At 71.5% G+C, this 23,961-nt stretch overlaps 1 protein-coding gene across 7 annotated transcripts; it reads right to left on the bottom strand.

Moving 5' to 3' along the window:
* Positions 1–14: 14 nt before the first annotated feature.
* Positions 15–17,874, bottom strand: GIT1 (GIT ArfGAP 1). 7 transcript variants are annotated; one of them, XM_075904569.1, is made up of 22 exons: positions 17,525–17,874; positions 11,622–11,755; positions 11,167–11,279; positions 10,953–11,058; positions 10,540–10,626; positions 9,977–10,107; positions 9,796–9,890; positions 9,423–9,465; positions 8,961–8,987; positions 8,294–8,342; positions 8,010–8,082; positions 5,856–5,953; positions 5,648–5,759; positions 5,340–5,467; positions 4,777–4,929; positions 3,361–3,588; positions 2,837–2,890; positions 2,367–2,453; positions 2,068–2,144; positions 1,227–1,412; positions 929–992; positions 15–836 (listed from the first exon to the last, which is right to left on the bottom strand). In XM_075904569.1, exons 1-22 carry the CDS (start codon positions 17,841–17,843, stop codon positions 624–626), a joined length of 2,577 nt encoding a protein of 858 aa, XP_075760684.1. In that variant the 5' UTR covers positions 17,844–17,874; the 3' UTR covers positions 15–623. The 7 variants fall into 7 exon arrangements, with proteins under 7 accessions (XP_075760684.1, XP_075760686.1, XP_075760682.1 ...); XM_075904571.1 differs by having other exon boundaries at positions 1,227–1,409; positions 17,525–17,872; XM_075904567.1 differs by lacking the exon at positions 17,525–17,874 and adding an exon at positions 12,135–12,333 and having other exon boundaries at positions 1,227–1,409.
* Positions 17,875–23,961: the final 6,087 nt, after the last annotated feature.

Consider the following 23,961-nt stretch of genomic DNA (forward strand, 5'->3'; position numbering starts at 1 on the left):
GGCAGGAGCCGGGGCACAGTCACCTCTTTATTTGATACAAATGTACAGTACACACCAGGCCCCGGCCAGCCCCTCCCCGCTGCGGCCCTGGGCCCTCAGGGTGGCGAGAGGCGTAGGGGGCAGCATGCCGGTGCCCCTGCCGGACGGGGGCGTAGGGCTGGGCGCACGGGGGCAGACGGGCTCACGCACGGGGAGAACGGGCGGGGCCGGGCTTGGTTCCAGTGTAAGAGAAGGGGCTGGGGGCATGGGGGGCACCGGCCCAGGCCCCACAGCTACACACACTATGTACAGGGGAGGGCGGGGGCCCCGGGCAGTGGTTCCTTGGCTCATGACGAGGGGGTGGGAGGGCGGAAGGAGGGGCTATGTACAGGGGGCACACGCAGCCCCCCCGCCCCGGGTACAGCTAGTTTCCAGGATGGGCTTTGGCACCTGCTTCTCCTGGCACCTTCATCTGAGAGCCCCCAGGGCAGCAGGGAGAGGGGGGCCAGGGCACGGACAGGGGAGGGGGCTGCAGCGGGGGATGGGGGGTTGTGCCCCTCTCTGAGCGCCCAGGGCCCCAGGAATGGCACATGCTCAGGTACCGTGGGCAGACTAAGGACACTTGCGCTGCCCACGGCCGGGCCTCACGGCTTCTTCTCGCGGGTGGTGATGGTCACCAGCTGCTTGGCAGCCTTGGCGATGTCGTAGGCGCACTGGATCACCTGCTGCGTGAGGAGCTGGTAGTCCACGGGCATGCCCGGCTCCAGCGGCACCGTCTTGCGGCACTCGCTCTGCAGCCGGTAGGCGCTGGCGCTGAGCAGCCGCAGGGAGCTGCGCACCGTCTCCAGGGCCGGCTTCTGCAGCAAGGCGAGACAGGCCTTGGGCTCGGCTGCTCGCCCGCGCCAGGCAGGGGGCGGGACGGGGGGCAGGCGAGCCCAGGGCACCTTACCTTGGGGAAGAGCGAGGCCATCTCGGTGACGGCCGAGTGGATCTTCTCCGAGCAGGGGACAAAGCTGGGGGAAAGGGAAAGCCATGAGGCCCAGCCCCGGCCTGGGGGGCGCCTCTGCCTTATGGCGGCTGCTCCCGGATGCCAGCTCCCATAACGAGAGCTAGAGCAGCCTGGCCCTGCCCCCAGCTCCAGCAATGCAGCCCCTTTGGGGGATGGGCAGGAGCGCCCACAGCTCAAGAGAAACTGAGGCAGCTCCAGCCCTTCCCCCACTGGGCCAGGAACAGGGGCCCCACCCTACCTGTCATGCTTGAACTCCTGGGCAGCCCGCAGCAGCTCCTGGATGTTCTTGGTGACCTGCTCCGTCTTCAGGATCACGTCCTCGGTGCTGGGCAGCCCGGCCTCCAGCTCCCCGTCCACGCCCTCCAGCTCGGGGTGCAAGTCCTCCTCCCTCCCCGGGTCCAGGAGCCGCTTCCCTTCCACGCTGCCGGGACGGGCCACAGCGGGGTCAGCAGCCGGGCCGCACGCCAGGCAGACCTGGTGCCCGGCTGCCACGGCCTCGCGTCGGGGGCTGGGCTGCTCAGCACAGCTAGCCAGCTGCACCTCAGCCCCGCCCCTCCTGATTGGCCCCGCCCCTCCACAGGACACACCTCCCTGCCCCTGCCCCAGCCTCCCATGTGGGGGGGGGGGGGGGCTGTCTGCTCTGCTCTGCGACCCGGGTCCCCCGCGCTGGGCTGTGCGATTCCCACTGACTCCCCCACACAGGGACTGGCCCAGACACCCAGGCCCAGCCTGGGCAGGGAACAAGGCTCTTCCCGGGGGAGACGGAGGGAGGGAGGCGGAGATGGACACCGGGCTGGGGGCAGGGCCGGGGAGCTGGCCAGTTTTTTGGCTGGGAAACATGGAGAGGAGACCAAGCAGAGTGCTGGGGGTTCGGGGGGGCTGTGCACCCTGCCCCAGGGGTCTAGGGCGGCCAGCCCCTGACTCCTCATGTCCACCTGGCGTCTGTGCCGGGCTGGATCCTGGGGAAGCAATAACCCCCCTGTTCCACTGGATGCGCTGCCACACAGCCCCCCCCCGCCCCCCCCCCACAGACAGCGCCTCTGGCCCTGCCCCATCCTACCCCCGGCCCTGCCCCTCACCAGAGCAGCGCCTCGCCAGCCTGCGTGTTGTCATAGTCGCTGTCAGTCCCGCTGCCGTGCCGGTCCAGCTTGCTGGGCTGGAAGGGACAGGGACAGGGGCAGGGTCAGTGCTGGCTCCGGCCCCAGGGTCCATCACACCCCTCCCCCCATGGGCCAGGGAACCCTGCACCCTGCATCTTGGCAGGGGCACCCTGGACACTCCCCGCCCAGGGGCAAGGCCTCCATCCTGCCCCCCAGGGACAAGCCTCCATCCTCCCGCCAGCGCACCCGGGACCCCCCGATCCGCGCGAGTACGTCACCATGTGGCGGGCGCCGTCCTGCGAGCTGGAGAGCAGCGGGGAGGAGGGGGGGAAGGGCACCGAGGAGGCCGACACCCCCTTCCGGATCTGCAAGGGGACAGGGAGTGTTGGGGCTGGGGAACACGAAAGGCACCAGCCCCCCAGCCCTGGGCCCCAGCTTGAGTATGGGGAGTTCTCCCCGCCCGGCGCCCCGCCCATCCCCACCAGCTGTGCCAGGCTCCGGCGCAGCTGCAGGCCCACCCTGCTGGGTCCCAAGCGCCCCCAGAGCAGGGGTCAGGGGCACAGCCCGGCTGCCCACACACACCCTCACAACGGGCAGCCCGACGGGCTTTGTGATGACCCACAGAGCCGGTGCCAGCAGGGCACATGGCCACAGGCGTCCTGGCATCACTGCCAGTGGGGGGGGGCACGCCCCTCTGCCCCCCCAGGGTCCTGCTGCTGCTCCCCACTCAGCACCCTGGCCCCCTTACCCGGTACACGCTGGCCGGGATGTGCATGGCGTGCATCCCCTCGTCGTCCACCTCCTGAGACACAGCAAACGTCACGCTGAGGCGCCCGCCAACCACCCCCCACATTCTCCCCTGGCTGCGAGCTGCCTCACAACAGTGCCCTGCCCCACCGCCAGCAGGGTCACACAGGGAGCACCTCCCGTGGGCACAGAGGCACCCCGTGCTGTGCCACGGCCGGCAGAGGTCCTGTGCGCCCAGCCTGCCCCCCAGGACGCCACCGGAGCGAGCCCAGACGTGTTGGCCTTTGCTAGGTGACCCCACCCTGGCCCCATTGGCATGTCGAGTGCCCCCGAGCCAGCATCAGCACACAGGAGCCTCCCCGTGCAGCCCCACGTGCCGGCCTCAGGGCTGCACAACCCTGGGCGCGGGTGACAGGGCTGCACCTCCACCATGGCACCCGGGCGAGGAGGGGGTGCCAGACCCGGCGCAGGAGGCCTGCAGACAGGGCGGATACCCAGGGACAGGCGTGCCCCTCCAGGACTCACGCCGGAGTGGAAGGGCTGCAGGCGGCCGACCAGCTCGTCGACGGGCTGCCCGAAGGACTTGAGGGCAGAGCCCGGCTCGTACATGGAGAAGGCCTGGCGGTCTCGCCGGTGGGCGGCAGCCGTGGCCGCGGCGTGCCCGTGCTCCGAGCGCTCGCTGGGGGCCGGTGCCGCGGGCCCGGGGGCTGGCTGCTGCCGCATCTGCACGTTCTCCGCCTGCAGCTTGTGGATCTGGGGGGCAGAGCGGCACATGGTGGAGACGCTGGCCCCGGCCCCGACACCGGCCCCGGCCCCAGACACGCCCCCTGCCCCGCCCCCGCTCCACCCACACAACCCCCCACCCTGCCCTGCAGACACATGGCCCCCCCCGTCCCGCTCCACCCACACAACCCCCCACCCTGCCCTGCAGACAGGCCCCCGCCCCGCCCCCGCTCCACCCACACAACCCCCCACCCTGCCCTGCAGACAGGCCCCCGCCCCGCCCCCGCTCCACCCACACAACCCCCCACCCTGCCCTGCAGACACGCCCCCGCCCCGCCCCCGCTCCACCCACACACCCCCACCCTGCCCTGCAGACACGCCCCCCGCCCCGCCCCCGCTCCACCCACACAACCCCCCACCCTGCCCTGCAGACACGCCCCCGCCCCGCCCCCGCTCCACCCACACACCCCCACCCTGCCCTGCAGACACGCCCCCCGCCCCGCCCCCGCTCCACCCACACAACCCCCCAACTTGCCGACACGCCCCCTGCCCCGCCCCCACTCCACCCACAAAACCCCCCACCCTGCCCTGCAGACACATGGCCCCCCCCGTCCCGCCCCCGCTCCACCCACACACCCCCACCCTGCCCTGCAGACACGCCCCCCGCCCCGCCCCCGCTCCACCCACACAACCCCCCAACTTGCCGACACGCCCCCTGCCCCGCCCCCACTCCACCCACAAAACCCCCCACCCTGCCCTGCAGACACATGGCCCCCCCCGTCCCGCCCCCGCTCCACCCACACACCCCCACCCTGCCCTGCAGACACGCCCCCGCCCCCGCTCCACCCACACACCCCCACCCTGCCCTGCAGACACGCCCCCCGCCCCGCCCCCGCTCCACCCACACCCCCCACCCTGCCCTGCAGACACGCCCCCCGCCCCACCCCCGCTCCACCCACACCCCCCCACCCTGCCCTGCAGACACGCCCCCCGCCCCACCCCCGCTCCACCCACACAACCCCCCACCCTGCCCTGCAGACACATGGCCCCCCCGTCCCCACAGACACACTGCCCACCTCCTGGTCCATCCCCCAGCCACACCACCCCCCTCACTGGCACCGGGCACACAGAGCCCCCTTTCTCCCACCCAGCATGGTGCCAGCCCTGACCTGAAGCTGCCCCCCCCCCCCCCCCGGCCCCAGGGAGCCCGGCACCCACCTCGCGCTGCAGCCGCCGCAGCTCGTCGCTCAGGCTGTTGTTCACCTTCATCAGCTGCTGCACCTTGGCCTCCGAGGCCGCCAGCGCCTTCTTCACCTCCAGGTACTCCTGCAGCGTGATGGGCCCGTCCGACAGGTCCGAGGAGTCCATGCTCTGCGGGGAGAGCCACTGAGCACCCGCCGGCCCCGCCCACCAGGCGCCTGGCCCCGCCCAGCACCACTATGCCTGGCCCCGCCCACAGCCCCCGGGAGGTGCCGGTCGGGGCGGGGGCAAAGCCCAGGGCCGTGCTAGCAGGGAGCTGCAGGTCCCACCCCGGCGTCCCAGCTTTGTGCCCCCTCTGCTCCCCAGCAATCTCCAGGCTCTGCCTGAGACCCCTGGGTCCATGCGGCTCCGTGTGGGGGACATCTGGGGGGGGCACAAAGGCAGAAATCTAGCGCTGGCCCCTGTGGCAGAGCTGAAGGGGGGGGGGCAGCAGCGACAGTGCCCGAGAGCAGAGGCAGCGCTGCCAGGGGGGTGCCCAGGAGGGGGGTGCCCAGGAGGGGGGCAGGAACCCAGGGTCTCACCCGGGCCCGGTTGTTGCGGGCGGCGCTGCGCAGCGGCTCCTGGTCCGTGTCCTCGTCGGAGGCGACGCTGTCGTAGTCGTGCTGGTCGTCCGGGTCGCTCTGGCTCCGCACCGGGTGCTCGACGGCGTCTGAAGGGGAAAAGGGGGGGTGGGGGGGCGGCCCAGTGCCTCAGTACCCACAATGCACCAGGGCAGCCAGCCAATGCCAGCCCAGCCCCGGGGCACCACGCTGCCCCTAGCCAAGTGAGAACGCCCCTCTCCATCCCCCATGGCAGCTGGCACCCCACCCTCATCCCGGCCCCCACGCACCGGAGGGGCTCCCCAGGGTCTTGCCCTGCTGCCGGCGCTTGGCCTCGCTCAGGATGTCGATGATGAGGGTGGCGAACTCCCTGGCATTGAACCGGGCGAGTTTCTGCCGGCCCTGCGGGAGGAAGAGGGGTGAGACGGGCGCTGCGCCCCTGCCCGCAGCCTGGCCCGTCTGCCCCCGAGCACCGGGGGGGGGGGGCTGGTGCCGTACCTGGTTGCGCGTGGCCGAGTACTCGGGGTTGACGGGCAGGAAGGGCACGGCGCTGCGCTCCGTCACCAGCGTGCTGTGGTTCTGTGTCGTGAGCCAGACTGCAGGGAGCACGGGGGGGGGGGGGGGGGGGGAGTTACTGGGCACCTCGACGCTCCTGCCCCCTCCCACGTACTCCCACGGGACCCCAGCCGACACGCCGCACAGGGGGGCAGACCCAGCCCACGCAGCCAGCCAGGGAGAGGACCCAGGCGTCCTGCAACCTCCGCCCCCCCCAACCCCCGTCAGCTGAACCCACAGGCCTCCCAGAGAGCCCCCCGCCCAGCCCCAGAGCCAGGCTGCTTCCCCTGCCCCCCCGGGAGGCTCAAATCCCCCGGCCCCTCCCCGCAGCTTGGAGCCCCCAGACTGGCAGGACCCTGCCGCTGAACCAGCGAGCACCTGGCCTGGTGCCAGGGGTCTCTGGAGTCTGGGCCAAGTCGCCAGAGCTGCCAGCGGGAGCCTGGGCCCCTCCAGACCTGCCCCCGAGCTGGGCCAGGAGCCGCCGCAGGGCACAGGCTGCCGGGCAGCACGCCCACAGCAGCAGGAGCCGATGCCAGCGGGGCAGTGGGGGGACCGGCCCGCCCGTTAGCCTGGGCAGAGCTCCAGCCTGGCAGGAGCCGAGCCCCCGGCCGGCGGCTCCGAGCTCACCGCCACGGCAGTGCCCAGGCTGGGGGTCCCTGCGCCCCTCTCCAAGGCCAGCGCCCATCCGGCCCGGGGGCCTGTGGGCAGAGTCGTGCTGCAGGGAAGCCCCCCTCCCCCGAGAACTGAGCAGGCTGGGGACCAGGGCAGGACACTCGCCCCACGTGCCAGCAGCCCTGGTGTGCCCTGCCCCTGGCAGTGCCTGTCACCAGCACCCTGGCACCAGCGAGGGCCTCGCTCCCCCCGGCGCCCACCTCCGGCTGCCCTGCTGGGGGAACAGGGCTGGGTAGCAGAGCGGGGAGCGAGGCCCGGCCGACAGCCCAGCCCCGAGGTCGGGGTGCTCGGGGCAGAGCGCAAGGGCCTGCCAGGGCCCCTGCTCCCGCCGCGTGGGCGCCATCCTGTGCCAGGCCCCCCCAGAGAGGGGCTCCCGAGGGCCCTCGCCCCAGACACGCCCAGGGGCTGCCCCCAGCCCGCCGCTGACCCCCGCCTGCTGGAGCCGCCCGGGGGAAGGGGGCCGGCAAGGGGCAGCGAGCCCCCCAACCCACCTGGAGCGGCGCCCACGGCGGCCCGGCCCCAGCGCTGCCGGATGCAGGAGCCCGCGGCCTGCCCAAGGAACTTCAGCAAGGAGCTCCCCCGCCCAGCCCCACCGGCGGCTGCCAAGGAATGAGGAGGGCGGGCCGCTGCTCCGGAGGGGCGGGGGAGCCGGCTGCTGTCTGAGCCACATCCCCTGCCTGGCCCCAGCAGCGCGGCCTCCCCCGCGCCCAGCCGCAGCCACCCTGGCACCCGGGCACCCCTGCCAGGCGCTGGCACCGTGGCCTGCCCCATCCCCCACACGGCTCCTGGGGCCTCCCCGGCGCAGAGCCCCACAGCCCCCCGGCCGGCCCACAGGCAGCAGGACCGACAGCCGGGAGCAGCACGAGGGATCCCTCGGGCCAGGCTGCACAAGCTCGGGCTGCACTGGCAGCATCCCCGGCCGGATCCCACAGGGGCCTGGCAGAGCTGCTGCCCCCCTGCAGGCCAAGGAACCGGCCGGGGAATCCAGCCTGTGGGGCGCTCCCGGCTGTGCTGAGGGCGTGGGGCAGCCCGTCCCGGTGGGCACCGCAGCTCCTCGCGGGCTCGGGCCGGCCCCAGAGCGCCCAGGCCAGCGCTGGGGGCGGCTTTCTCCACACGCTGCCCCAGCGGCCCGGGCAGGGCAGGCCCCCGCCCAGGAGAGCCCAGAGCCACGGGCCCCCTGCGCCAGCCAGCCAGGGCACAGGCGGGTCCTACCCTGGGCCTGGGCCTGGGCCAGCGTGGGGGGGCTCCCAGCGGCGTTCCATTCCCCACTTCAGGCCCCCCATGCTAGCATCACCCCCCCTGGCCTGGCATCATCCCCCCCCACCGGGTCACTGCCCCCAACATCATCCCCCTCCTCTTCCCTGGCCTCACTCCCCCCCCCACACCGCCATCATCCCCGCCCCGGCACGGCCCTGCCCCACACACCGGCGTCGTTCTCCCTCCGGTCCACCTCGTCGTACACGTCCATGGCCAGCTCCTCGAAGAGGCGGTTGCTGAGCTGGAACGGAGACGAGTGGGTCACGGGGGGGGGGGGGGTGCAAGACCCTCGGTCCTGGGCCTGCTCCACTGAGCTCCAGCCCCCTTGGCACTGGGGCCCCGCAGGGAGGGGGCGATTCCCAGGGCCGGGGATCAGGCCAGGCCCCCCCCAGGTGGGCCCCCCTAAGGGGGGGCTGCAGCTGGAGCAAGGCCCAGCCCCCAGCCCCACTTACCGCCTGCAGCTTCTTCTTCGCCACTTTGGCCAGCTCAGACAGGTCCAGGCTGCACACGGAGGGGGGGAAGGGGGGGAGAGAGCGGGAGGGGGTCACTGCCGGCCCACGTGCCCCATCAGCCCCCGGGGCTCCCTCACCAACCCACGGCCAGCCCCATGTTCACAGATGGCGTCAGCTTATGCAGTCACAACTGGGCACCGTGGACATGAGCAGCCAGGCCTGGGGTACCGGGGAAGGGGGAGGAAAGGAACAGCAGGGGCTGCAGGCGGGAGTGGGGGGCACCGGCAGGACTGGGGGGCTGGGCTGGCAGGGGCGCGGGTCAGGAGGGGCACCGGCAGGGCTGGACTGTGGGGCGGAAATGAGGACCACTTGCACAGCTCGGGGGCTGGGCAGGCAGGGGCGCGGGTCAGGAGGGGCACCGGCAGGACTGGGGGCTGGGCTGGCAGGGGCTGTGGGGCGGGAATGGGGAGCACTGGCACAGCTGGGGGGCTGGATGGCAGGGGCTGTGGGGCAGGAGTGGGGGGAGGGAGCCCAGGCCAGACCCCCCCTCATCCCCAGCTCCATCGAGTCCTTCCTGCCAGTGGCCAGACGGAACCGGCACGTTCCGGCCGAGGCCGGTGGCAGCGCGTGGCACGCGGAGGCGACAGACACGCGGCGCGGACAGTACCTCTGCGCCGTGCCCTTGGGGCGCGCCCTGCGCTCCGGAGAAGGCAGCGGAGGGAGAACAGGACAAAGGAGGGCATTAAACACAGTCAGAGCCCGGCCACGGCCACGGCCACACGCAGCGTCTCACGGGCATGCAGCCACCACTCTGCCCCCGGGCCAGGCACCACTCCAGCAACACCCCCAGGGCAGCAGAGTGGCCGGGTGGCACACAAGAGGGCACTGGGCCGTGGGATGCTGCTAGGTGGGGGCAGGACCCTCAGCGGGGCCCAGGCCCTCTCGCCAGGGCCAGGCACTCGGGGCAGAGACCCTGACGTTGCCAGCGAGCAGGTGAAGGGAGACCCATGCTACGGCCCCCCCTCCTGCCCCCCCCGGGCTCTGGCCCCGGCAGCAAGGTGCAGTCCCTGCAGTGCCCACAGGGGGGCAGCTTTCCTCCCTGGCGCTGCGGGCGGGGCCGGGCGCTCACCTGTCTGCCATCTGCGGGACGATGTAGTGCCCGTTCTTGTGGTCTGTGCAAAACAGCAGTGGGGAGTTAGTGGAGCCCCGCCACGGGCCACCCGCAGCCACCCCGCCCTCCCCCCCAGGGCCAAGAGACCAGGCGTGAGCCCCCTCCACTCCCCACAGCAGCCAGATGCTGGCAAACGCCTGGGCACCGCCGGGACCTTGGGGCTGAGCCCTGCTGGGACTCGCCGGCCACATCCCCTGGCAGCCGTCACCGGCCCTTTGCAGCGGCTGCACCAGAAGCCCCCCATTCGCCCCCAGACAGCACTCCAGGGGTCCCTCTGCTCCCAGGGGCCCCAGGCCCCCTCCTGCCCGTGCTCCCCCAGCCCTGCGCGCACCTGGCTTGCGGCCGCACAGGTAGAAGGCCAGGCGGTCGGTCAGCTCGTACTGGCACTCCACCAGCCGCTCCGCCAGCTCCTGCTGGGCCGCCTGCCTGCAGGGGAGGGCAGAGGTCAGAGGCAGGAGCCGGCCGCCCTCGGGGCGCTGGGATCCCCAGGCAGGGCCGCCCCTGGCACTCACCGGGCGTAGTCGATGGGGGTCCTGCCGTTCACGTCGGGCGCCCCGGGGTCAGCACCGTACACCACCAGCAGCTCGGCCTGCAGGATCTGCCCCGCCTTGGCGGCAACGTGCAACGGGGTGGTGCCCTTCTCCTGGGGCAGGGCAAGGGAGTCAGACAAGGGCAGCTGGCACATCATGGGCAAGGCCCAGGGCTGGGGCAGCAGGGGGCCGCGGGTCAGGGGCACGGGGGAGGGGCAGCAGAAGACTGCAGGTCGGGGGAGGGGCAGGGGGCCAGGCTCTGAGGCACTGCCCCCCCCCCCCTCCTTCTAGGGAGCCTTCCCCAGCCCCTGCACAATCACTTGTTCCTGCTCCTCCCAGTGCTGGGCACTAGGGGGCAGTGAGGCGCCAGGCTGGAGCCTGCCCTGCCCCGGGGCGGTTTGGGGCGCCCCCTGCTGCTCCATGCCAGGGTGCTGCCCCCCGGCACCCAGTCCTGCCCCAGGAGCCTAGAGCCAGCCCAGGAATGCAGCTCTGGCATCGCCGCCAGCCCCTCCCGTGGCCCAGAGCGGGCGCTTGCCAGGCCTCACCGGGTGGAAGAAGCCGGGCTGGGCGCCCAGCGAGAGCAGGCGCAGGCAGGTCTCCAGGTTGCCGGTCCGGACGCTGGAGTGCAGTTGCTGGAGGAGACAGCAGAGCGTCACCACCCTGCCCGGAGAACCGGCTGCCTCCCCCGCCACGGCGGCCACCCAAGGGGCCCATGGGCTGGGCCGGCCCAGCAGCACCAGCCTGGGGCAGCACCTGCCACACAGGGAGGGGCACGGCCGAGCCGCACTCTGGCTCTGGGAATCCCGGCCCGCAGGCTGCCCCAGGCTGAGGAGAAAACCCAGGGTCCCAGCCTGGCCGAGCCGCGCGCACAGCTCCACCGCCCGGGTGGGCCACGCCCACTGGGGGCCACAGACCACTCCGGGAGGAGCCCGGCCTCCACCGTGCCCAGAGCCCCGACCTTGCTGAGGTCCTTGGCCGTCACGCCATCGTCGTCCCGGCAGGGCAGCTTGTGCACGAAGGCCAACATCTGGTACTTGGCCCGGATGAACTCCGACTTGGTGGGGCTGGGGAGGAGGGACAGGGTGAGCACGCGCCTGGCAGGCAGGCAGGCAGGCCCCGCCCCCCCCCCCGCGGGCACGCCCCGCCCCCCCCCCCCCCGCGGGCACACTCACTGCACTTTGTCCTGAGGGTTGGCTTTGCGCCGTCCGCTCTGCACCTGCGCCGGATCCAGCAGCGAGTGCTCCCATATGGAGTTGGCACCATTGCTGGCCAGGGTGTGCACCATCTGGGGAGAGACACGCCGGCTACCACGGAGCTGGGCCACCCACCCTCAGCTCTGCCCACCCCAGACCCAGGGCTGGGGGGCAGGGGCTGTGGGCCAGGACTGAGGGGCACCGGCAGGGCTGGGGGAGGAGGGAGCTGATGTAACCTGGAAGGAGAGGCCCAGCATGGGTCTTAGGGCCTGGAGCAGCACCTGCCACGTGGGGAGGGGCACGGCCAGGCCACGCCTGACACTGGGGATCCAGCCCCAGTGGCTGCTGGGGGGGGGGGGGGGCGGAGAAGGCCAGCCCAGGGTCTCTGCAGGGAGTGGCAGGGCTGGGCCCCCGCCCCCCGGCCCGGCACCCACCTGCAGCAGCGGGGCGGGCCAGGGGCTGTGGCGCAGGTGCTTGACGATGGAGATGTGGCGGCCCAGGCTGCGGTGCACGCTGCAGCACTCGTCGCAGATCAGCACGCCGCGGTTGATGGAGGCCCAGCCGGGGTCTGTGGGGGCAGGAGATGGGTTGGGGAGGGGGGACACTGCAAGCTCCATCCACCCCCCCCACAGGCCTGGCGCACGCTGGGGTGGGGGGGCACAGCCTGGCCGAGGGGACCTTCCTTGTGGGGCCATCGCCAGAGGGGGAATAGCAGGGAGCCAAGACTTGGTCTCTCAAGGACTCCCGGGAGGCTGCTGCCTGGTGCTCACCGCCCCCTTGGGCAGGCAGGCGCCAGAGACGGCAGCACAGCCCCCCAGCCCCGTCAGGCCCCACGACCAAGGGAATCAGGGGAGCTGGGCAAAGAGCCCAGGGCAGGGGGTGGAGCAGGCCCAGGAGCCAAGGGTGGGCACAAGCCAGGCCGGGGGTCTCAGATCCTGTGGGCAAACCTTGCAGTGCGATGCCCCCTCCCCAGGTGCAGGGACTGGACAGTGCCAGGTGGGCACCATCTCCTGCCCCCGCCCCTCTGCTCTTCACCTGCAGGGGCAGCGACCCCTCCTGCCTGCCCCCACCCCAGCAGCCCCTGCCTGGAGCATCCCAGGGCCTACTGGGCTGTCCCCCATCCGCTGCCATGGGAACGGTTGCTAAGGTGTCCCTGGTTACAGCTCCCAGCTCAGCTGTAGCTAGGGAAACCTCAGGACTCTCCAGCAATCTGGGCCCAGGCCTGTTACCCTGCCCTAAGCCACGGTGAGAGGTGCCCAGCCCAGCGGGGTACAGGGCAGCCACGGCGTGTTCGGCTGTCCAGGGAGCAAGCCCTGCGCACCCAGCGTGGCTCCCGGACAGGAGGGGAGGCGCCCACCCCGGCCAAGCTGGGCAGGAGATGCACCCCTCCAGCAGGGCTCGGCCAGGCCTCATGTTCTCACCCCCAGCTCCCTGAGGCAGGGACCCCCCCCAAAGGTCGGGGCACCTGCCTCCTTCGCCCAGCCCGGCCCCGGGCAGCCTGGCACAGCTGGCACCGCCTGGGATGCCCAGCAGCCCCAGAAGACTCCAGCCGGGGAAATCTGCCCCTGCCCCTTGTGCTTTCACACCGCACTCCCCTGCCCGCCCCCCCTGCGCAGAGCGCCCCCTGCTGCCTGTCCTGGGCCACAGAAACCAGCCCTGGTCCCCACACCAGCCTGGCACCTCGGCTCAGAGCCTCCAGCCCAGCCGCTCCCCCCGAGCTCCTGGCTGGTGACACCCGGCCGCAGCCGTCGCCCCCCCAACACCCTGCTGTAACCCAGAACTGCCCCACACCCGGGGGGGGGGGAGGAGAGGGGAGGGCAGAGACCCCTCCCTCCCAGGCCCCTCCCTTGCCGGTGTCCGCCCCGTTCTCAGACTCGATGCTCTCCAGGGCGCGCCAGGCTGACCCCCGCCCACACACACGGCACCCCGGGGCAGAGAGTGGGGAGCAGCCCCGTCAGACTCCCCCCACCCCGGAGCAGCTCAGAGCCCAGCAGGCGTCATGCTTCCCCCCGCCGGTAGCCTCCCACGCAGAGTTATTCCCGGCTCTTCGCCCACGTGCCGCTCCCTTGGGCCGTGCCGGGTGCCGGGGAGCCCAGGAGCAGGGTGGCACGGCCAGGGGAGGCCTCAGCAGCTGCAGGAGGGGCAGCTCCCAGCCCTGTGCTCAGACCGCTGCCCCCGCGAAGGGACAGGCACGCCTCCCTCCGCGCCCTGGAGGGCTCCGCCAGGGCCTGCCAGCAGCAGCATTCCCGGGGGTCCGGCGCACGCAGCACCAGGCTGGGCCCAACCCCTGGACGGGACACTCCGGGTCACCCAGCGCCTGGCGGCCGAGCCGGTCGGCCTAGTGCCCACCGACCCCCACTTCCGGGGGCAGACAGCGGGAGGGGAGCCAGGGCAGTCACCGAGGGAGCAGCCTGCCCCCCAGGGCCGCGCCACTGCCCCCTCCCGAGGCAGACAGCCCCACTGCCTCACCCCAGAGCCTCCCTGTGCCACTCCCCCCCCCCCGGGAGCCCCGGCCCCTCCCCCTGCCCGCCGGGATGGAGCCCTTCGTCTGGCCCCGCGGAGAACAAAGGGCCGCTTGAGATGCCCAGTGGCTCCGAGCTCGCTGCTCGCCCCCGCCCGGAGGGGCACACGGCCCTCGCCAGGGGCGCAGCCTCACAGCCCACGGCACGGTGCTCTGCCCCGCTTAGCCAGGCCGGGGGGGCACAGATCCAGCCCCACAGCCGGGTCCTCCTGTACCTCTGGGGGGGGCACACAAAGGCCCCCCACTCCCAGCCCGCAGCTCCCTGGTTTCTCTTTTCTGGTCACACAGAGCCTGGCACCCAGCCGGGGCTCCTGGGCACTTGGCCGACCCCACGGTGCCTCTGACCTGCCTCCTCCACGCCCAGCTCTGCTGCCCCCCCCCCGGGGAGGAGACTTTTCCATTGCCCCCCAGGCAGCTCGGCCTTGCTGTGCCCAGCCCGGCTCCGGGCAGCCAGCAGCAGCAGCGCCGGCCGCCCCCTCAGCCACCGGGAGCCGGGGTCCCTGCAGCGGGGTCAGCGCCCAGCACCTCCCGCTGCCCCCCATGTGCAGCTGGGAGCAGAGCAGGGCGCCGAGCAGCACTAGAGGGTGGATCCGGGGGGGGGGGGGGAGCCACGTCGCTCTGAGCGGGGCCGGGGAGAACAAGCGCTTCATGCTGGAGCCAGTGCCACCCCCGCCAGCCACGGCTCCCCCAGGGCCTGCCCTGCTCAGTGCCAGGGGCCCCGTGGCCCCTCGCTGTGCCGGCACCTGCCCCAGCTCTGCCCCGTGGCCCCGTTATCCCAACCCTGTCCCCCAGTCCCACCCCACGGCTCCTCTATCCCAGCCCCGCCCCACAGCCCCACCACTCAACCCCAGCCCCACCCTCAGTGCCAATCCGCTGCCCCTGCCAGCCCAATGCTGGGCTCCCCCCCATAGCCTGCAGCACACGCGGTTTGCAGTTTAACCACCCCCGTCAGCAGAGCCAAGGGGGGCTGGGCCGGGCCTGGCCAGGCTGGGGGGCTGAGCACGAGGAGGGTTCCTGCAGCCCCAGCGGCACCCTGCACACGCCGCCGGCCGGGGACCGAGATGGAGGCAGGATGCTGCCGGGGGCGGACGTACAGGGCACAGGCCCTGGCCGCAGCTCTGCTCACAGGGAGGCCCCGGGCCTGCCTCTGCCTCGCGCTGCTCCCAGGCCACAGCCACAAGCTGCGGGCAGCACCCGCCCAAGCACCACCCAGGGGTCTCACCCGAGCAGGGCACGGAGCCCAGCGCGGGCAGCCCCAGGGACAGAGCCCAGCCCCCACGCCGCGGCTTGCCCTGCCCACACGCCCTGCCCCTCCTCAGCCCCAGCCGCCACGAGCTCAGCCTGCCACCGTGCGCCCCTTGCAGCTGGCGCCGGGTGGGCGGAGGCAGGGGGGCAGCAGCCCCAGCTCCCAGCTGGGCTCCCAACCTGATGAGCTGGGCCCTGGGGTCCAAGCCACAGGGACCGTGTGCAGGCCCCCCGCCGCTGGGCCGGAGCCCTGAGCTCTGCCCCACATGGGCCCAGCCCAGCGACCTGGCCAGCGCCCAGCGCTGGCACCGGGCCCTAGCCGGGCAGAGGGAGGTTTGGGAAGGGGCCGCCAGGACAGGCCTGACTAGGCCCGGACAAAGCCTCTGCAGCAGCCGGAGCCCGGCGCCCAGCTGAGGGAAGCAGGTTTGATGGGGGAGCAGGCCCAGCTCCAGCGCCTGCCACAGCCCTGCCCCAAGGAGTTACCCCTTCCCCATGCACCAGCCAGCACGCAAGCAGTGCCGGGGCCCCCGGCCTCCCCGCAGCTGAATGCCAGGAGGTGGGGGGCATGAGCACGACCCCCCCCAGCCCTGGCACCGGCCCCACAGCCCAGTTCCCGTTATCCCTGCAGAGGAAGCCGGGCTGCTGCGGATGGAGCCGGCCCGCCCCACGCTTCCTTCCTGGCTGCTCAAGAGCGCCTGGCCCAGGGACCTGTGCAGCAGCGCTGTGCTGACTCCCCGCACGGGGGCACCCTCCAGTCCCATGTGGCTCTGGGAGCGGGGAGGGGCCAGTGGCCAGGTTAGAGCCGGGGAGGGGGGGTGTCCCAGAGCTACCTGAAAAGGGCACGGAGGCCTCCTTCAGACACAGGCCTGTCCCGGCTCGCTACAGAGGAGCCCCCTGCCCAGGGCACAGCGCCGGTAAAGCGCCCGGGTTTCCAGCCCCCAAACAGCTCCCCAGCCTGTCTGCAGGGCACTGCAGAGCTCGCCACTGGTGGAGGGGCAGGCAGCCTGGCTCCCCCCGGCGCAGGAGCCCCTCCTGGCTGGCACCGGGGTGCACGACTGGGAAGGGGAGCTGGCCCCAAGCATGCCACCCCCTGGCTCGTCTCCGCTCTGCCCCACGGTGCGGGTGGGGAGGAAGCGCGCGTGCCCCACCCCCAGGCCCTGAAGGATGCGCGTGGGCACCTCGCAGGCGCGCAGATGGCTCAGGCACAGGCGGCCTTGGCAGGGAGACGGGCTGTGTCTGTGCTGTGTGCGCACAGCCGCCGGCAGGAACAGAACGCACCGCCCACCCCCCGGCTGCAGGCATCCCCAGGTGCCGAAGGGCACAGGGCAGGGGCAGCCGGAGCGACCCCACCCCCGGTGCCAGCCTGCCCTTCCCTTCCCTCTCGTAGCAGTAGGATCTCAGAAGCCACCGGGTGCGCAGGACGGCCTTGTGGCCCCGATCCCACCCTGAGCAGCTGGAAACATGGCACGGCTATAGCTGGCTCCCGGTGCCCGCCCATGCCCGGACAGCAAGGCCCTCTCCTGGGCACGCCAGCAGGGGGTGCCCTCTTCCCACCTCACCGCTGCTCAGCCCTGGGCCCTGCAGGGCACCTGCTTGGGAGCCCCCAGTACCCCTCGCTGGCATGTGCCCCAGGCCAGCCCATGCCAGGCACGTCCAGAGAGTAGCAGAGGGGGCAGGCCAGGGCTCCTGCCCAGCCCCAGGGGGTGGCTACCACAGGGAACTGGATTGGGGCCACAGATGTGCTGGGCTCTCAGCAGGCTGGGAACACCCCAGCGTGACCGCGCTCCCAGCTCTTGCCCAGCCCGAGGCCAGGCTGGCGCACACCCCCAGCCGGAAACAGCCCCGCTGGATTTTCAGGCTCATTTCCTCATGTGGCTATGGATGGAGGAGCCGGCTCCCAGTCCCACAGCGAGGGACCCCGTCACGCCAGGCTGGGCTCGGTGTGACACACGGGGGCACCACACCAGGGCCACGCCCAGCTCCCACAGACCATGTTCATCCGGGCACCGGGCCCCCATTCCAGCCCCGCGATCTGCCTACTCAACGCCCCAGCGGACGCACCCTCTCGCCCCGGCTGCCCCTGCCCACGGCACCCAACCAGACCCCTGCCGGGGAACCCTTCGTGCCCGACTGGCACGGCTCCCGGCCAGGGCTGGGGGGCACCCTGGGCTTTGGGAAACAAGAGCACTTGGCCTAGGGAGTCGCCGGGGTTGGCACCTGGGCAGCAGAGCCTGGGCTGGGGGGCACGGCGGGTGGGGCTGCTGGGGGGCAGGGGAGAGGCGCCCGGGCGGTGCGAGGGCTCCCACCGCCACCATGCGCCACGGCGCCGTGCCAGGGGCGCGTGCCCAGCCCGTGCCCAGCTGGCAGGGGCGCAGCGAGATTCCCCCCCCGGGCACCGGGCTCTCTGCATCCCCGCCAAGCCCACGCGGGCTCCATCCCCGGCAGGAAGGGCCCCCGCTCTACGCACCGGGGCGCGGGGGGGGCCGAGCCTGGGGAGGGCCGGGGTCCCCGCGCACAGCGCAGCCGCGGGGCCTGGCACTGGCCGGCCGGAGCCGCAGGCCGGGCGCTCACCTGGGGCGCTGCAGTCCGCGCACACCTCGCTGCGCGGCACCTTCCGGGACATCCTGCGCGGCGCGGCCTTGCGGGCCAGCTCGGGGCCGGGCCGGGCCGGGCCGTGCGGGGCTCGCGCCGCTCCCACGGCTCCGCGCTCCTGCAGGAAGCGGCGCAAGCCCGGCCCCTGCGCAGGGAGGGGTTGGGCGCAGGCTCCCCGCCCCCCCCGGGCCCGGCCTGCCGGAGGAAATGGAGCGGCGGGCGCACGGGGGCGCAGCGCAGCTCCAGCGCGCAGGGGCGGCGCGCAGCAGGGGGGCGCGGGCTCCGGTCCCTGCTCCATGCGGGCAGCCGGGGGCGCTCGTCTGCGCCGCGCCCCTGCCTTGCGCCCTGGCCCCCCGTCTGCACGCTGGGGCCCTGCCTGGGGCTGCCCGGGGTTCCCACCTCGGGGCCGCTCCGCTTTATTGGTTTCACACCTGCAACCCCCCCACCCCATTGGCCATTTGTTGTCCCTGGCTCTGCGCCCCTGCAGGAGGAGGCGGGGCCTTGGCTCGGGTCGGCTCCGCCCACTTTTGCAGGATTTCGGGGGGGGGGGGCTGCCAGCTGGCTCCCCTCGCAAGGTCTCTCCCCCATTGCCCCCCATGCATGGGGAAAGCTGCCACCATCTCAGCCATTACACCCCTCTGTGGGGCGACACTGCAGATCCCCCCCCAGGGCCAGCGGGGACTTCAGCGCCACTCTCTGGTGTGGTCCCTGCGTCCCCTGCCCCTTTCCACCCGCCAGGCCCGTCCTCTCAGACAGCCCGCTCAGCGCGTCCGCTGGCAGCCCCTCACCACTCTGCTCCCCGCCCCCATATGCCTGGGGGACCGACCCACGTCTCTGCTGCACGTTTCCACCTGCTCTCCAGGCCCGGCCCCGCACGCCCAGGGCCAGTTCTGCTCAAGAGCCGCCCGCCCGCCCGCAGGCCGGGACTAGGGATGTAACCGTCCATTAACCGATAAGCGAAAGCTCACAGGTCAGTGTTACAGACCACACGTATTCCCCTCCCCTCCCCTTGCCAGGAAAGGATTTAGCAGGCTGGCCAGCAGCCCGGCTCATGCCAGGTCTAGAACCTGCCCCTGCGGCGGCTCTGCTTTTAAAGTGTATCAGGAGCCAGGCGGGCGGACAGGCAGCCCCACTCAGTTCCGACTCGCACCAGGTCCAAGAGCTCAGATCCCCCTTGGACAGGGGCTGCTTTTTAAACTGGCTCCCCTTGTGGACCAGCTCCAGCCTGGCACCCCATGCTGCCTCTGATACACTGGCTGCCAGCCCCACCCCCGGGACTAGAGAATAGTCGACTAACCGATAAAAATGCACGAGGTTACTCGACTATTCCGTTAACCGATATTTAACATCCCTAGCCTGCACCCCAGCTGTGACAGCGGAGGAGGGAGAAACCCAGGGCAAGCTGGGAGCTACGGGGCTGAGTCCCTCTGCCCATCCCGGCCCTCCTCCCACCGGCGGCTGCAATAGCTCCACCGCCCCGCTCTGATCCAGGAACCTTGGTGGGGAACCCAGGTGCTGCTTGGGCCCAACGTGGGCATGGTTGGTGGTTCTGCGGCCACAGGTGCTGTCTGTGCCCATGCCCACACTCACGCTCAGCCTCTGTGCGCCGATCGGCGGGGAAAAGCCTCCCCCGCCCAGCTGGCCTCTTGCATGGAGAGCACCTGCCCAGCCCTGGGCCGAAGCACTGCTGTCCAGAGACACCCACGGGCACCAAGCCACCGCGCCTGGCGCTGGGCCCGGCCCTGCTGGGCAGGAGCCGTGGTGCAGACCCAGCTCGCTCCGCCCCCGGGTCTGCTCTGCACTGAGACAGGGTTGGGCCACAGAGCTGGGGTGCAGGATGCAGCTCTGGAGGGGGGATTGGGAAAAAAGACAAAATGCCTCTGGCGTGCCTGGGAACCCCAAAGAGCCGGGGAGGGGCCGTGAGCGCCTCAGGGCTAACCAAAGCCTGGAAGCCCGCCTGGGCCCTGGCCTGCCCCTGAGCTGTGGGAGCAGCCGCATCCTGCGTTCCCCTCCCCCGCCTGGCCCCCCAGCTCTTCCCAGCCCAGCTGCCCCTTGCACCCGCGAGGGTGAGGCCGCTGCCGGTTGCTGTGGAGACAGGTCTGATGTCACCGAGGATCGCTGGCTCCGCTGGGGAAATCGCTGGATCAGTTTGCGGGCGCCCTCCCCGGCATGTGTCAGAAGGGCCACCCCCTCCCTCCGGCAAGGACACGCTGAGCTACGGTCCAGGCCACGCTCCACAAGAAGGAGCACGTGACCGGGCGTCCCTGCTTCTGGAGCACCGTCCTCCAGGCCGCAGAGCCATAGGGTTGCCAGATGGTTTAACAAAAATACCGAACACCCTCCAAAAAAAAACAAACGGGAAAAAATTCTGTTGAGCAAAAAGAAAAAAAAAAAAAGGCACTGTGCCTTTAAATGGCGCTGAGCTCCTCACTTCCCCACACCTGCCAGATGCAGCAGGGGAAAATGCAGATGCAGCAGGCTTCCATCCGAGGGAAATCGGAAATACCGGACATTTCACATGTCCAATGTTTTCTGGTTTTTTACTGGATGGGGCAAACCGGACACCTGGCAACCCTACAGAGCCAGGCCCCTGGGCGCAGCCCACTAGCTTTCTCCCAATCACCCCCACCCTTTGGGAGCAGAGGGACGTGGGGGAGCCGCCCAGCCAGCCGTCGTCCCAGGGCGTTGCTCCCCGAGAAGAGTGGAACCTCGCCCCAGGGCGCCGGCTTCCCCCAGTTACAGGGGCCAGGCCCGGAGGCCAGCAATGCAGCACTAGGCGAGGAAGGGCAGGCCTGGCCCTGGACTCTCTCGGCGCCCGTGAAACCCGCGGGGGGGAGGGCAGGATCCTGAGGCCTGGGAAGGCGGGATGCACGTCCGGACGGGCACCGCTGCCCCAGGGCCGGCTTTGCCGAGGCGCTGGGCACCCTGGAGCCCACTGGCCAGGCTGGCGCTGAGCACTTCTGCCGGGGGGCGGGGCTGGCAGGACAGGACGCAAGCCCCCGGTAGCCCCGCTCCATTGGCAGCCCAGCAAATACCCCCCGGGGGTTCTCCCCCCTCCTCGCGCTTGCGTCCCCTTCACCAGCCTCACCCCCCCGCAGCCACCGCTGGGAAGGCAAAGGCCCTGTCTGCCCCCAGCCCTGTGCCCCGCACGTGCCGACTCGCCTGGGCGGAGGGCAGGGGCCGGCAGCAGGGGACCTGTGGCAGGTACAACCCCTCCCTAGCACTAGCCAATGTCTATGCCCGGGCGGGGAGGGGTTGCTAGTGCCGGCGCCCTGGGGTGGCACGCACCCTGCCCTGCCTGAGCAGCCCACGCCCTCGCCAGCTGGGCCCTTGCCACGCTGCAGGGGAAACGATCTCTGGTCGGCTCTGCTCTGGGGGCGTCCACACCCCTGTGGCTGCCTCCTGGCCCTGGGCTGCTCACAGCCGGGCCTGGGTGCTTAAGTGCCCATGCCCGTAGACAGGGGGTTGCTCTTTTAGGTGCCGGCCCACGCCGGGTGGGAGATGACTGGGCAGGGCGCTCCAACGCTGCCCTGGGGATGTGGCTGCGATAAAGGCTTGTTCACAGCTGGCCCAGCGAGCAACAGCACAGCCTAGACACCTGGTCTGGAGACAATGGGCCAGGGACCAGGGCACCAGGCTGGGTGTCAGGATGACTGCGGGCCACGCCCAGCTTTGCCACTGCCCTGCGTGGTAACCTTGGGCATGTCACTTCTCCTCCTGCCGGGTCTACCGTGTTGGGCTCCGTGGAGTGGGGACTGACGCCGCTACAGGTTTAGCTCCCTGCTCAGCTGCTGCTTGGAGGCCCACAGGCCTGGAAGAGCTGCTCTGTGGCCTGAGCTAGCTCCGGGATCAAAGTGGCTCCGGAAACCCCGCACACGGAACTCACACTAGTGAACCTTTGGGCGCACACTCAAAGTGTGAACCGTTCTAAGCCCCAGCCAGGGGCGCAGGGCACCCCCGAGGGCAGGGGGCGGGGCAAGGGCGTGACACGCTGTCAGCGTGCCCGTTATCCCATCGCCATGGCGAAGGATGGGGCTGTAGCCCAGGGGCCGAGGGGAAGACAATCCGCCAGGGCACGCTAGCAGCACTCCAAGTGTGACGCGTGTCTCTCTGACCCCCCCGCGCGTGGGCATGCACGACGCCACGTCGCCTGCCACGTCGCCTGCCACTGGGCTGGAGCATGGCCGCTGCTGAACAATGCAGAGCCACACACGCTGGGCCGAGAAATGCCAGCCCCAGCTGGGCGTGCGGGGGCTGCTCCTCGGAGCTGAATGCCGCTTTGTTGCGGCTCCTCGAGCAACCCCCCCTCCACCATGGCGCTGGGCTCAGCCGGCACGTCGCAAGCGGCTGCCCCGGCCCTGGAGAGCTGGCGCGCTGGGGAGGAAAACAGGCCTGGAGAGGGCTGGGTCCGGAAGGACGCCCCTGGTAATCCCCGCTCCTGCTGGGGCCGAGCGTGTGTGGCCTGTGGCTGCAGGGGCTGGCGGGGGGCGGAGGCAGAGTGGGACGGGCATGCCAAGCACAGGGGAATGGAAGGGGAAGCGGGGAAGTGTGTCATATACCCTGTACTGCACCCTAGGCATGGCCTCTCTCTGCCCCGCCCGTGTCCCATCCCCTCCTGCCGGTCTCTGGAGGCCCCTGAGTGGCACCGGGCGCGTGTGCAGGTTGGGGTGGGATCCCGTCGCGCGGGTGTCGGGCATCCCCGATCCTGCACCCCGTCCGCAGCAAGACGAGACTCCGCAGCCAGTAGAACAGGGGGGTTTATTGCTTGCCCAGGATCCAGCCCAGACGGGATGTGGGTACCGGAGTCAGGGCCAGGATGCCTCAGACCCCTTGGGGTGGGGTCCACAGGCCCCCGAACGCCCAGCGCTCTGCTTAGTCTCCTCTCTTCATGTTTCCCAGCCAAAAGCTGCCCAGCTCCCGGCCCTGCCCCCCACCCGGTGGCCGTCTCCCTCCCTCCCTTTGTCTCCCCCGGGAAGAGCCTTGTTCCCTGCCCAGGCTGGGCCTGGGTGTCTGGGCCAGTCCCCGTGTGGGGGAGTCCGTGGGAATCGCGGCCCAGCGCGGGGGACCCGGGTCACAGAGCAGACAGCCCCCCCCCACTACGCCACATGGGGCACTCGCCGGCCCGCTGGGCCGTGTCTGACGAACAGCCCGACGGCGCAGACCCGCCGCCCGGCCAGGCCGGAGGGAGGGGCCAAAAGGTCCAGGGCTCCGGGCTGTCACCTCGCGGCTGCCGCCAGAGCCCTGCTCCGCTAAATTGCCCTGGCCGGCAGCACCGAAGTGGCTGGGGGAAGGCTACCCCAGCCCCGCCCCCTCTGCATGAGGCCCCGCCCCCTCTGCATGAGGCCCCGCCCCCTCTGCATGAGGCCCCGCCCCATGTGGGGCCCCTGGATTTGCCCATGAGCCCAGCAATTCTGCGGACAGCTCTTTGGCCGCTGCCAGATTTTGCAGAGGGAAGGGACGGAAGAGGGTGGTTGCGGAGTGAGTCACCCTCTGTCCTGGCTGGAGCACTTTGAACAGTGGGGCAGGAGTGCTGAAAGCCAGTCCCCCCACTACCCCCAGAGCTGGAGCTGGGAGCAGAAGGGGCAGGGCTGGGGCCACAACTGTGGGGCACTGGGCCTGCAGCCAGGACCTGGGCACGGGGTGATAGCCAGGACCTGGGGGAGGGGTGGTAGCCAGGACCTGGGGGAGGGGTGGTAGCCAGGACCTGGGGGAGGGGTGGTAACCAGGACCTGGGGGAGGGGTGGTAGCCAGGACCTGGGGGAGGGGTGGTAGCCAGGACCTGGGCGTGCGGTGATAGCCAGGACCTGGGGGAGGGGTGGTAACCAGGACCTGGGGGAGGGGTGGTAGCCAGGCCCCTGGGCGTGGGGTGGCAGCCAGGACCTGGGGGTGGGGTGGTAGCCAGACCCCTGGGGGTGGGGTGGCAGCCAGGACCTGGGGGAGGGGTGGTAGCCAGGACCTGGGTGTGGGGTGGTAGCCAGGACCTGGGGGAGGGGTGGTAGCCAGGACCTGGGGGTGGGGTGGTAGCCAGGACCTGGGGGTGGGGTGGTAGCCAGGACCTGGGGGTGGGGTGGCAGCCAGGACCTGGGGGAGGGGTGGTAGCCAGGGTCCAGGCACAGGACTGGCAGCTAAGACCCTGGTGCAGGGCATCAGGCAGGACCCCAGGCTAGGGGCCAACAGCAGAGCCCCGGACATGGGCTAGCAGCTGCCAGGACAGCTGAGACCCAGATGTGGGGCAGAAGCAAAGCCCCATGTAAACCATGGGGGGGTGCAGCATGCCCTACCCCCCGCCTGGTTCCCATGCCTCTTGGGGGCACTGGAACAACATGAACCGTGGGATGCTGAGATCCATGGACCCTGAGTACAATGGACCCCACTTCAAGGCAGGGGCCCCCCCTGCACCCGTAGTTCCAGCCCCC

Source organism: Pelodiscus sinensis, chromosome 21, assembly GCF_049634645.1.
Source record: "Pelodiscus sinensis isolate JC-2024 chromosome 21, ASM4963464v1, whole genome shotgun sequence".
Lineage (NCBI taxonomy): Eukaryota > Metazoa > Chordata > Testudines > Trionychidae > Pelodiscus > Pelodiscus sinensis.

Coding starts and splice junctions, on each gene's coding strand:
- GIT1 (XM_075904569.1), bottom strand. CDS start 17,843: ATGGAGCAGGGACCGGAGCCCGCGCCCCCCTGCTGCGCGCCGCCCCTG. Junction 10,108..10,539: donor AGCCCGGCTTCTTCCACCCG/GTGAGGCCTGGC, acceptor GCCCTGCCCCAG/GAGAAGGGCACCACCCCGTT. Junction 4,930..5,339: donor CCCGCAACAACCGGGCCCGG/GTGAGACCCTGG, acceptor CTCTCCCCGCAG/AGCATGGACTCCTCGGACCT.